The 13,476-nt window shown below is 44.3% G+C and overlaps 1 protein-coding gene across 2 annotated transcripts in view; it reads left to right on the top strand.

The window, feature by feature from the left end:
- The first annotated feature begins 778 nt into the window (after window positions 1-778).
- SSBP2 (single stranded DNA binding protein 2) overlaps window positions 779-13,476 on the top strand; it is a 158,829-nt gene continuing 146,131 nt past the window's right edge. For both annotated transcript variants that reach the window (XM_042866320.1, XM_042866319.1), the window contains exon 1: window positions 779-942. In XM_042866320.1, coding sequence (XP_042722254.1) covers window positions 884-942 — 59 coding nt within the window. In that variant the 5' untranslated portion in view covers window positions 779-883. The remainder of the gene's footprint in view (window positions 943-13,476) is intronic.

The raw sequence follows: 13,476 nt of genomic DNA, 5'->3' as shown, positions 1-13,476 counted from the left end.
CTGGCCGGAGAGCGCTGGGAGCGCCGGGGACGGCGCACCGAGAGCCTTCGGGCGGCACGACGGGGTGGGTTCGGGTCAGCTGTGTGTTAGTAGAGGTGAGCGGGTACCAAAGGATGGCAGATGTGGGGCCGTACTTCAGGAGAGCGAGGCGTGGAAGGAGAGCAGAGCGCTGCGTGACCCCGTCTCTGTGCACAGCCTTCAAACCCCCTAGCGCAGTTCCTCGATTTCCCTCACACCACCGTGCGTTCCCCTCCGTCTCCCCAAGGACAGGTTTCTCCTCAGGAGGCGCTCCCTGCCGCCCCACGGCCCCCCGCCGCCCACGGCCGCGTTGCGGGGCTGCGCGCCCGACCTCGGCACCCCGGCACTGCGAGGGGCGGCCGGGCCCGGCGGAGGGCAGCGCCCGAGCCCCTCGGCGCGGCGGGGCGTCGTGGCTGGGGGCGACTCGGCTCCGCGGCCGCGGGCAGGCTCCGTGCAGGGAGCGGCCCGGCCGCCGGCTGCAGTCCGCTCCGCGTTTTGCCGCTCGCCGCCGCGCTCCCCCCTCGGCGGCAGCGGCGGCGGGCGGGTGGCGGGCGCTCGGAACAGCCAGTTGTTTAAAATCCTTCTAGAACCGTTTCTAATTCCCCCTTGCGCCGGGGAAGGGAGAGCGCGAGCGGGGAGGGGGGAGGAGGAGGAGGGAGGAGAAGGGGACGGGGGGAGCGGCGGGGGGGGAGGAGGGAGCAGCCCGCCCGGCTCCCGCCTGCCCGTCACGGAGCGGGGGGGCGTGGCTTCGGGCCCGGCCGGCCAATGGGCTGTGTGTGTGGCGGCGTCGCCATGGCGACGGGGCTGTTCCCGGGGAGGCTGTGATGGGTTGACAGGTGCGTGACAGTCGGAGCTCTCCGCAGGCATGTACGGCAAAGGCAAGAGCAACAGCAGCGTCCCGTCCGACAGCCAGGCCCGGGAGAAGTGAGTACGGCCCCGCCGCCGTCCCCAGCCCCGCGCCCAACAACTTTTCGCCGGGGGCGGCCGCGCTCGGGCCGCGTGGCCGCGCGGCGCCGGGGAGCGGTCGGAGTGGGACCCGCGCTGCCCCGCGGGGGGTGCGGCGCCCCGGGCGCCGCTCGGCGGGGCCGGAGCCGGGAGCAGGCGGCGCGGCGCGGGGACGAGTTGGGAACAAAGCGCGGCGGCCGCGGGGCGCGGAGCTCTGGCGGCGCCCGGCTCCCAACTTCGGGCCGGGACCTCGTCGCGCCGGGCCGGGAGCGCCGCGCCGCCGAGCCCTGGGGAGGCGCGCACCGAGCCGCCTCGAAAGTTTTCACGTTGCGGCGGTCTCGCCGAGCCCGGGCCGCGCGGCCCCTCCGTAGCCGCGGGGACGGCGGGACACGGCGCGGCCGAGCAACTGGTGGCTGCCGGCGGTGTGCGGGCGGAGCGCTCCGGCGGCGACTGCGGGCGGCGCGGTGCGGAGCAGCCGTTCTCCGCCGGGGAGTTGCGGAGCGCCCCGCGGGCGCTGGTCGGGGTACCGCGGGGGCGGCGCACGCCGCGCGGCGGGGCAGAGCCGCGGCGCTCCGCTCCGAGACCGGCGCGGGAAGTTCGCGGCGCCTTCGGTCCCTCCGTTCCTTCTGCGGCCGGTCTGTCTTCCGTGTTCCAGCCATCGTAACGTCGCGTGCGGTGCTAAAAGGCGCGCTACTTTTCCAGGCAGGGCTGTCGAGCCGCCGTATTGCTGAGAAGTATCTGCCCTGCTCGGCAAAGTTGCGGGGCCCTGCTAGATGGTGCTGTTCGATTTGCGGACGCCGGCTCCCTCGCGGCGCTGGGTGCGCGCGGACGGGATGCGCGCTGCGGAGCCGGGATGGGCTGCTGCCAGGGCACGGGCACGGCCTGGCCGGGAGCAGTGGGGGGCAGCGGCGTAGCGACGGGCTCAGCCAGCAACTTAGACGTGCCCCTTCATCTCCCAGGCTTCCTCTAAGGATTCTTTTCCCCCGACGAACGCCGTTACCCTCCAGATTTATTCCTTCTTTCCCATCCTTTGAACTTATCCCCTAGCAGAGCAGATTCCGTCGTTGCGGTCCTCATACTTTTCTTGGGGAGTTGCGTTATTTTTCCTTGTGAAGCTGTTCCACGGTTGTGCAGTGCTACTCCCGAGATGATGCACGAGTTCTTGCTCTGCGCTGAAAAGTTACCATCAGATTAAAGGTCTCTGTGAGAACACAGCCCTGACTTCTGCGTAGGGTCTGGTCTGTTTGGAAATTGGAGAAAACATGCATGTCTGAGGCATTAGGCAGTCACTTAGTCAAGAAGAATGAGATTATAACTGTGTTTAATTTGAATTTTCAAAGTTCTTAGATCCAAACATGCAACTTTTAGTCGTAGTCTCCTTGAGATTTAAGTAGCCAAATTGAGCAGCCAGTGGCAGGTCTGAATGCACTTGCAATGACTGAGTAAGCGCAATGGGGTTTGGGTGTGCAGAACACACGTGTTCCTCGTGAGGACATGTGAGCATGTGAAGAGGCTCCTGAGGAGCATTTTACCAGTGTGGAAGCTGTGTGTGTTGTTCGCATTTTATTTCAGTCAAAGATGTGATATATTGTATATTTTACAGACTGATTCAGCACCAAATATGTTTTTAATGTGGTATCTCGCTGTGTGCCGCCTTTAATATTTATCTTGTTTGAGGTTATGTCATCTCTATTAAATAAAGTGAACAAGTTTTGCAAGTCATTTTTACAGTACCCCCTGGCAAATTATCAGTTCCAAAGCAATGTTCATTCTATGGTCTTTCTCTTTGCCCCTCCCACCCGACTTTTGGGGTAAATTACCTCTATTATATTGCTGAACAACAAATGTGAAGTTTGGACAGTCATTCCCAGAGAAATAATACCAGGTTCTGTATCTGAGATGTACAGTGTTGCTCGAAAAGTAGTACAATGAAGGCATGATGCCTGTAAAGAGCATAGAAGATGAACTAAGAAAGCGTGCTTTTTCTCCCATTTCTCCCATTCTGGAGCAGCTGTGGTTTCGTTTGGGTCTGGGCTACCCCTACCACATGGTGGGCATGACAGCTGTGTTCCAGCATCACCTCTTCCACTGTCCAGACTTGGCCAGGGACAGACAAGTCTTCATGTAAGCTGTGGGAGAAAAAAGGCTGAATTTCTTCATAGCATTCTTTGTTATCTCTTTGTGGCAAATGCGTTTTTCCTATTCTGTAAAATTGGATTAATTCAGATTTAAGGAACTTGGACTCCCTGTCGTTTAACTGAGTGGCTCAAGTTTCTAAGCTTCTGGTCTTGGAGAAAGAAGGGTAGGACCACACGGCTTTGTGTGTCTTGTCATGCATCCTTTCCAACAGCACTTCCACAGGGATTTGGAAATAGAGCTATTCACCTATAAATAATGCTTAAAGATAGAAAGTACAAATAGAAAAAACAACAACAACAAAACTTATGCCATAAGCAAACTGAAATTCTGAAAAAATTAATGGTTTCGTGTTGCTCTGGTCTTTCACACTTTAACTGGTCCTCCAACTTTTTCCCCCTTTTTTTCCCCCTTTTTCTCTCCCCTTTTTCTCTCCCCTTTTTCTCTCCCCTTTTTCTCTCCCCTTTCTCTCCCCTTTCTCTCCCCTTTCTCTCCCCTTTCTCTCCCCTTTCTCTCCCCTTTTTCTCCCCTTTTTCTCCCCTTTTTCTCCCCTTTTTCTCCCCTTTTTCTCCCCTTTTTCTCCCCTTTTTCTCCCCTTTTTCTCCCCTTTTTCTCCCCTTTTTCTCCCCTTTTTCCCTCTTTTTCCCTCTTTTTCCCTCTTTTTCCCTCTTTTCCTTTTTTTTGTTTTTTTTTTTCTTTTTCAATTTTTTTCAATTTTTTCATTTTTTTCAATTTTTTTCATTTTTTTTCTTTTTCTTCATTTTTTTTCACTTTTTTTCTTTTTTTTTTCATTCTTTTCAATTTTTTCTTTTTTCTTTTTTTTTTCTCCCCAAAATGCCTTTGCTTTGCTGGGGCTCAGCATACATGCAGATCTTGTTCCAGAATTACTAGGTGACTATCAGCTGTGATTTCCTTTAAATATCAAAAGATGCATGATCAAAATAACAGCACAGGAGCAACCACGGGGGTCAGTGGTTGATTGCTCTTCAGTTTGATGTGGCAGAAAACCTCAAGAAAGTGGGACCACTTGATTGCTGCTGTCACAGTGTGCTTGCTTTGCTGATGCAAACATCTTCCCAGTTTGGTCTCACCAGTTGATAGTGTGAGAAAAGATGGGCACTTTGCTCAGTTCCATCATGCTTGCTGCTTCTTGGAAGGAAAAAGGCTTCACCTTGTTGTTTCCCTCAAGTCTGTGTTGGTTGGTGTGCCTGAATGGCTCATTTATGAGTAGTGTGGTTGCCTGCATGGATTTAAATCTCTTCCCCAGCAGGAAAGCAAAGTGAAATTTACACAATTTATGTCACGTTTCTGTTAATGCCAATGGGGTTCTCCATAAACAGGGGACAACTCACCAATGATTCTCTCATTTCATTCTACCACTGTTTAGAAAAACTGAGATTTCCTGGGGCTTTGGAAGATATGTGTGTTTTTGGACATATTTCTTTTGATTTTTCTTTTTCCTTTTTCTTCAAATTCAGAAAGATAGCATTGCATGACTTTGCAGTAATAAATTAGTGATGTTATCCATCTCTACTACAGTGCTCGTAAGCGACATAAGAAGTAAGATATAGAATGAAATTAATTGTCATCAGTGATAAATTTTCTGCTCCTTACTGAGAAACGGTGAGCTAGCTTTTCAGGTTTCAGGAGATGGAGGGCACAATGAACTCTCCTGTATTCTGTTCAAAAACAAAGTTGGTACTTTAGCCTGCACTCCTTTACAAAATTCAGATTTGATGTTTGCACGCTGATTTCATCCATCATGTTTAACTTTTGGGAAATATATCACAGCTGCGTTTGACAACAAGAAGTTTGCAGGGCTGGCAGTCTGCTTCAGAAGAATACGTTTTTTAATCAGGAAGGGCGCAGAGGAGAAGGTTCTGGAAGGAATAACTATTTCTCAGTACTTGTGGTTGATCACTGTGTTTTGGATATTCTTTTATACTGCATACAGGTATTTTGGAGAGCGAATGAAGGCATTCCAAAAGATGCGCATGCTGCGCTTCAGACCCTCTAAGAACAATTGGCTTTGCACTGTAGATGTAACAGATACTGACAGAGCAGTAGCTGGAGTTGCCCATAGAAATGTGCGTCACTATAGTGGTCTGCTGAAATGTGCTCCCAACTTCGTGTTTGCTTATGAAAGTACTTTATCGGTCTTGAACCAAGGGTAAAAAATTCAGTTTCTACAGTGATTCTTCTGTTTGTTCGGTCTTCCTACAGTTTTGTTTTGTGGGTTTTTCTTCTTCTTTTTTTTTTTTTTTCCCCTCCCATACTTTTCTTTAACTTTTTTTTTTAACACTGTGAGGTGTGGAGTTGCACCTTTTTGGGCTCTGCCACCACACAAACTTCTGCTGAAGAGCAAGGACTGCTGGAGGCCGCTCAGACCCGCTGGGTGCCGCGGATGTACCCTGGGCTGCAGCGAGCATGGTATGGACTTGGTTAAGAGGTAATTAAATCTTCCTGGAGGAGACAGTAATTAACGGAAACCAGCATATATTAATAATTCATTGTGCTGAAATTATAGCAATATGGTAGCATCGCAAGTATTGAAGTAGCCAAACAAGATTTTTATTAATTCACCAAACTACCTGTTTGGGTGGAAAATTTACTGTGGTGCATATAAACCTTGTGCTGCTTTGTTTAATTTTGGTGTTTATAAAGTTTAAGCTGAAATGCTTTGGCAGGTTTTCAAAATGAGACAAAGAAAAGATGTATATTCCAGCGTTCCAAAGCTCTCACAACTTTTATGGTGGATAAGCAGTTGCATCTTCTTCTTTGATTGACAGATTTGGTTGAGAATGGATGTTGGATTTTATTCCAAGGATGTGCCTTTTTCTATTTGCATGACAAAGCACCTGAATTTAGCCAGGATGCAGCCTTTCAGAAAGCAATTTGCATGTGCCTAGGGCTTACTGTCCAAAGTCTCTGCATATTTTGTCTGTGTTGAGAGTGCTGGGGGACATGGTCTGTGAATGGGTTTGAGTGTGCAAACCAGGGTCTGCAGTCACCTGAGGCCAGGAGCAGACTTCCACCCAGAGCTGGGACAAATTGCGTTGGTCAGGAACGTGGAAAAGCAGCATTGGTGTGAAGGGTTGGGTGGGTGCAGCGTGCTGGAATTGCGGCATGGTGAGAAGGTGTGAAGGTGGGCAGGCAGAAGGGTTAAGGAGGTCTGTGGGGCCAGTGCTGGGGGTCAGAGGTTTGGACAAGGAATGGGAGCTGGGAGCAGAGCTGGAACAGGGTGCTTTGGAGAAGAAGGTCAGGAAGTGGAAGGGTTTTATTGAGTTTGGGTGAAGGATTGCCATTCCTCTGCTGCCAGCAACTGGCTGGCAAGCTGGTGGTGAAATGCCTGTCTTGGAGATGAAGCCTACAAACAGCTGTGAAATACTGAATTAGCTGAAGTGGCAAAGGTGTGTGCTGGTATTGAAACCTGAGGCTTGTATAAGTTGCCATGTGAGGGAACATTGGCACAGAAAGACCAAACTTGTCTTCCAAAAGCAGAAAACAGGATGTCTACTTATCTAAGTTTTGAATGTTCATCTTGCCTTCCCAGTAACTTTCTCGTAAGTTGGGAAATGTAGCTACATACTAACCACCATTTTCAATTTGTCCTCATTTGGATCATTGGTTCATCGATTTACTAATTTTTGTCTGGAAGAACTTTGAATTTTTGTTGTACAAAATAGAGCATCGTTTTTGTAATGAGTAGCCATTTGATTATTTGCTGTTTTGTTGTCGATCAGTACATGCCTTATGGTTTCACTTGCCAATTCACAGTACAGGTGTTCCTGGAGGAAGAATGTGTAGCTTCTTTGGTGCCCAGTGCCATGGGATTTAAGTCCCACAAACCCAAGAAAATATGTAGTTTTAGCAATGGCAGTAGGACAAAGAAAGGTGAAAGGCAGAAGTACTCACTGATTATTGGCTGCTCATTTTGAGACATCTAGCCTCATGTTATTATAGTTTTAATTTTTGTTTGATCTTGAATTTTTATCTCAGAGCACTACATAAGTCACTAATACATATATACAGCTTCCACAGACTGCTACCACTAAATGTAAGGCTGAGATATGCCATTTTATGATGGTGAGTATCCAGAAGGTGAGGAACAGAAAATTATTCTTCTAATTGTGCGAAGTTTGTTTTAAATGGCTGTCCTGCAATACAGAGCAATCTCCTGGCCCACCCACGGGAGAATAATGTCAGTGATGGATTACGCTGTGAGGTTACTGCAGGAAGATGCAGTTGCAGACTCGCAGACTGTCCTCCTGCAGCAGCCTGACATTATACCACATCCTGGAGCCTGCTATCTGTTTGAGGCTAAAAATATATGATCATATGATTCAGGACAGCATTGCATTTGGGGAGAGACACTTAATGGTGATCCTTCCATGCACATAGCAGGTGTAGAAAAGGGTACAATCCTGAGGAAAAAGTCTAGGTGGATAAGTCTTCTCCATGAACATCCTGTAGCTGCAAACTGAGGGTATCTCAGCAGTGGTGATTGTGGTTGGGGCTGCTTGACTCCTGTTCCCTGGATGTGCAAAAGAACAGAAAGGTTGCATTGAAGCTGAAGTTTCTTCTCTGGTGTCTGTCTGGTTGAGGCACAGACCTCTTAAATTCAAGTTGCTAAAGGTAAATAATGGTCAGATTTACTATTATTTTATCTATTAAGAGAGGTCTTCCTCAGACTAACAAAAGATATGTTCATTCAGAAATCTTGATTTCTTTAAGCTTTGGGATATTTCTCTTACAATTTCAGAAAGATGAGAACGTAAACTGTGCCTGTCTAAGAAGTTGAAAGGTGGAAGTAATAAGAGCAAGGCATCTTATGTTTTTTCTTGCTTACTTCCATTAAGTCTTCATCTTGGTGGAAAATAAAATGCTATTTTTTTTAGTGGTGCGTCTTCTTTTACTCCAGACCTTCAGTTATTCTTGCCAGGGGACTCTTTGGCTTTTCTCTGTCTTACAAAAATAGTGTTCAGACCAAAGGATAGAACTGAGCAGAGTAAAATAATTACCTCTTCTTTAATATAATACATACTGCTTGGTTTTATATATAAAACATTGTCACTAATACTGCCTACAATGCTTCCCTGTTTTTTAATTTCTTTTTTAAATAATCCATTTTGCAGTCCACATGTCCTCCAGGTTCTTTTTATAATACTGCTGCCTCGCCAATTTTTCTCCATTTCATATTTGTGCATTTGATTTCTTATTCCTGAGCATAGTACTTTACATTTATGTGTATTGAATTTTCTCTTATTAACGTTCCTTACTCTTTTTGTTGCCCCATAAGGGCTCATAATCTTTCCCAACTTAGGATCTACACTGTTGTATTTCTACATACAACTCATTAATGAAGGTCTTTTAATGGAAGTTATTGAGGACAGCAAGAGCTTTCTTGAAATGTCCTCTCATTTTTAGAAACATACTGGTAATGGCTCTTCAATTATTATTATTTTTTCCAAGCAGCTGCGTGCCATTTTTTAGTTTTGTGATGGTTTCCTTTGCTTGTGTCAATGTCGTGATAGGCCAAGTGTCAAAACTCTTACATCCTAACAAGGGGATAGCTTAACAACACTTCCTTTTTACCCTCTATTCAAACACCTTTTTAAATAAACAAAATTGAGCAGTCTGGTTCTTTCCCTGGACAGATTATGTTGGCTTGCTCTTATCTTTGTATTTGGAAGGTGTTCTTGAATTTGTTTCTGCAGTTGTCTTCTATGATAGCAAGAGTCATGTCTGCATTAAATTTCCTATTATGTTTTTTTTGTGTGTGTGCATTTTAATACATGCTGTGGCATTTTAAGGTTTTTGTTGCTTTTTTTTTTTTTTTTTCCTCAGTAAAATGAGTGCAATATGTGCAAACAGGCCAAAACTATGACTTCTGCTCATCATATGAGTGCTCTGACAGTGGGACAGAGAAGCTGGGCAGCTCATTTCCAGTCACCTTCATCTCACTTGCTTTTCTGTACAGTGGTGGTGGTGTGAATTTGAGTTTAATCTGAAGTAATAAATAAGCTCAGATCCTCTTTTTTTTTTTAGGCTATTGCAACAACGTGGTTAAAATCTCACTGCCATTTTAGTGGTGGTGATTTAAGACTTAAGATTTTAGGTTTGGGCCTTGCTCCACGGATGCATTTTATCAATGCTTGAGGCCTGTGTGTTGGGTGAGGCCATTCAGGGAGTTCAGGGCATGTTCTCAAGCTCTGGGTTCCCTGTGGTTCAGGCAGGAAAACAAGCTGTGGAGAACCCAGAACAGGGAGTGCCAGCTGGGGACGAAGAAAGAAAAGGTTCAGGCAGCCTTCACCTAATTGCAATGGTAAACATAGCTCAATTTATTACTGGGCTGTCCTGAGTCCTGGGACAGTCCTTGCAGCCAGAGGAGTCTGGCAGTACTGCATTTTCATGGTTTTTAAATTGGACGCTCCTTGAAGTGAATGTTATTTTGTTTCTTTCCTTTCTGCTATCCCTAAAGAAGGGACTGTCTTCGAAAGGCAGAGGAAATTTCAATCAGGGAGAGAACTTCAAGCACTTAATGCAGTAAATTACAGTCACACTGTAATTTGGAGTGTCCCATGCTTATATTCACTTCCACTTTATTTGCAATAAAAGCAATTGAGTTTAATTCTATAGATACCTCCATAAGCTTCCATATATGTATGTATAATTTTATATTGGTACTGGAAATGTCTTGCTGTTAGGAGATGTGCTTGTAAATTCATCTAACAAGACTGGAAAGTTAATACTGTTCCATTGTTGGGATTAAGTGTGTGTTGGTACTTTGAAGAAAGTAGGTGTCATCTGTACTGTTCTGTGATAATCACCTTAATATTCATAAAAACTGGCAGTTAGTCTTGAAGACTCTTTTGTTGGTTAAATTACAGTAAAATCAGTGGCAGCTTGAACTCGCCTGTGCTGTCATGTTGGCATATTGCAGGCTTTCATTGGAAAAGTCTGCACTTTCTGAAGAAAATATTTGAGTTGAGAAACTGAACTATAATTCCTTAATAAATATGTTGTTCTTGACAGTCTCAGAACAAAATGGATCATTTGGCTGACAGGCTGTATGATTGTGTCATAAATATTCGCTGATTTATGAGACAAAGTAAGGATTCTATCTGTTGCTCATGCAAAAAAAGTTGTAGTGCTTTATCAGATATTTGTAATTACAACATTGAGATTTGATTAAAAAAAGAAAAAGTCCTTTGCTTTCCTTCTTAGCATTTCATTTGCCATTCCTCTCCCACAAATGCTAAAGAGGAGGGGTTTGCTATGGATGGCTCTGCATATTTCTGTTTGTGTCATCCTTTGAAGCAAGGTGATGGTGGGGTGTTGGTAAAAGCTATTTGTTAGGTAGGGAGTGTGGGTGCGTTAAATGAAATTTCATCAGGTGTGTCAGGAATAATGAAGCACCCTGCTGAATCTGGAACTGCCTGAGAAGTGAAGGTTATGGCTCCCATCGACAGCCTCTTGAACTCTTTGTCTCCTTTAATTGTTTATTATTAAAACTCTCCTGAATCAATGTATATTGTTTAATCTGCCTAGAAATGTGAATTAGAAGTCAAGGCCTTTGAGTAATATAGCGAATAATTGTCTGAATTTATTGCACCTTCAGAGAGTGCTTCTTAAAACTGGTTAACCTGCAACTCAGCAGCTGATGTCTCCCGCATTCATAGTCTCTGCTTTTCTCAGCCCCATCCTGCAGATCAGAAAACTTCTGGGGTGATGCCAGCATTGATGAAATATTTATAGAGTGCTGTATGTGGAGAGGATGTTTTACAAACTTAAAGGCATATTTCCTGTCCTGGGGAATTACGTTTGTTTTTCCTGTGCGTTGTATGTATGTTGTAAAATAATACAGATGGAAGTTGGTTTTCTGAAGCAGGAAAAGTGCATGATCAACAAACAAACACTTAGTGCTTGTGCACAGGACAATATGTAAAAAATACAAGGCTCACAGAGATAAAGGAAAGCTTCAGATCAGAAGATTAAAAAAAAAACACTTGAGAAGTGTGAAAATATGCCTCTAGTTACAGTAATGCTTGACAAGCACATCTGAAAGGTACACATTGGTGTTTTTGAGTTTTGTTGCAGGTACTGAAATTCACTGTCACTTTTAATTTTGCTATCTGTATATCTACGTTTTTATAAAAGAGATGTTTAGTCTTATGAGACTAATATCTGTTGAGCTGTGTAACTATAAACATAGTTATGTGTATTTTAAAATCTTCTTAGAAGTAAGGTGAGAATGTAATACAGCAAAGCCTGAAGAAAACACTCTTTAAAGATGCAGCTCAAACAATTTCTTGAATTATGGTTGGGGAACCTATAAAAAGTGAATGAGAGGCACATCATGTTTTCACAGAACATTTTTAATAGATAATTAATAAAAAATCAGACTGGAATACAAGTCTAGTCACATTCTAGTTGTTCTGAAAGCTGCTTTTAAATCTTTCCCAATGTTCTCTGAAAAGCTCTGTGAGTCTGTAGTTAATTATTCAAAATTAGGAAAAATAAAACAGTTTGGAGCTGCCTGGTGTTAGTTTTCAATTTTGTGTGTGATTAAAAAATACCTTAATAAACCTCACAGAATAATGCAAAATGTCATAAAGCTGTATTTATTGTTACCTTGCAGTGTCATATATCTGGATTGATCAGTGTTTCATTCATACTACTATCTAGTAAAGCTCTTGTAAAATACTTTAGAAAGTTGGAAAAGAACACTTGTTTTAATATTTAGACTTTGAGCTAAACAAATGCATTTGAAAGCATACAACCATGCACACAGCAGATTTTCAGGATGCCTTCTCTCTGTTCTAGGCTCTTTCACAAACACTTTCTGAAAGCTGCAGACCATATCAACAACTCAGGTTATGTAGGAGAAGTTTAGATTGGATGTTGGGAAGATTTATATCTCAGAGTGAGTGATCTGACGTTGGAACGGGCTCCCCAGAGATTGGTGGAGTCCCCAGCCCTGGAGGTAGTCAAGAGATACGTAATCCTTAAGGGCATGGTTTAATGATGGGAACCTGATAGTGGTGGTTAGCCTTGATGATCTTTGATGTCTGTTTTATTTTTATTTTTTTGCAGCTTCAATGATTCTGTGACTATAGGAGAGTCATGGCAGTGCATTGGTTAGACTCATATACCATCTTGGCTCTTAGGAGCCCAGTCAGTTGAAATACACCTCATCCAAAGCTGAAAATCAATTTTTCTTGTTTTCTTGAAAAATCTAAGCTGCTGCATACCTGCATACATAGTTTTGTTCACAGTCACCAAGCAGTGAAGAAAGTACACCTATAGGAGCCTTTATTTTCACTTCTGAAGTGCATGTAGTGCTCAGCTCCAGTAATTGGACATGTTCTGAAACAAATTGGGTTTGTTTATGCACATGCTGAAATTGTGCTTATTTTCTCATCTTAAATGTTACTTCTATCATGTCATTTTATTAGCTGGGTGATGCTCCACTGTGGCCTGTACTCACTCTTGTAGTAATTAAAAGATAGTATGAGCAAAGGAAAAGAGAAGGTGGGACAAGGTGAACTTTGTGATTACAAGAGTGGCATATTAGAAGAATTAACATATATGAAGAAAGATGACTGTTGCATTTTTATAGTTGAAATTGAGTGTACTGCCTTTCCATTTTGGTCAATGTGTTTATGCGCAAACTTGGAAGGCAGAGTTAAAATCTTCTTTGTCCTTAGAGCAGTTAACTGTACAAAACCTGCATTCATTGAATCATAGGAACATGTTGATTTAATTAAAATCTTTTTTTTATTCAAATATGGAATAAAATTAGAGGCATTCTAACAGAGGCATTGTCAGAATTCGTAGGCTGCCTGCACTCTTCATCCACTCCTTAGCTTATTCAGTTGTATTCTCATTCTCTTGTCATGCCTCTTTGTATGAAATCATTAAAATTACTATTCCTACCTACAGTCTGGGTATGGTCTGTTGTGTAATCACTGCAATTACCACACCAAGACTGACTTTATGTTCAAGTCATGTGATTTAATTCTCTTACAGAGCCATGATGGGAGCAGCCAACAACCAAACTTTTTAAAGCAAAGCATTTGTTCAGACCTAAAGCAATTTGAAAGAAAGCATCTGAAGACAACAAAAGCTGTCTGTATATGTAATTTTTTCTGACTAGGAATGTACAACTCCCCTGATGCTTATCCAGTAAAACAAGCTTCATCTGATTCTTCCAAAAAGCCTTTCTCAGTGTGTTTCCCTGGATAGCCCCTGGCAATTGACACGAGCTTATCCAAAAAAGATAAGAGTTTTTTCTTCCCTTCCGGCAGCCCAGGTGACCTGAAGAAGCATTTGTGCCCTAAAGATTTCTCTTTTGTATGCTTGGTTCCCCCCCCC

The sequence above is a fragment of the Lagopus leucura genome, unplaced genomic scaffold, assembly GCF_019238085.1.
Source record: "Lagopus leucura isolate 7727_CA_CO unplaced genomic scaffold, USGS_WTPT01 Super-Scaffold_810, whole genome shotgun sequence".
Classification (NCBI taxonomy): Eukaryota; Metazoa; Chordata; class Aves; order Galliformes; family Phasianidae; genus Lagopus; species Lagopus leucura.
The sequence above is the reverse complement of the archived record's forward strand: the minus strand, read 5'-3'. Positions and strand labels throughout refer to the sequence as shown.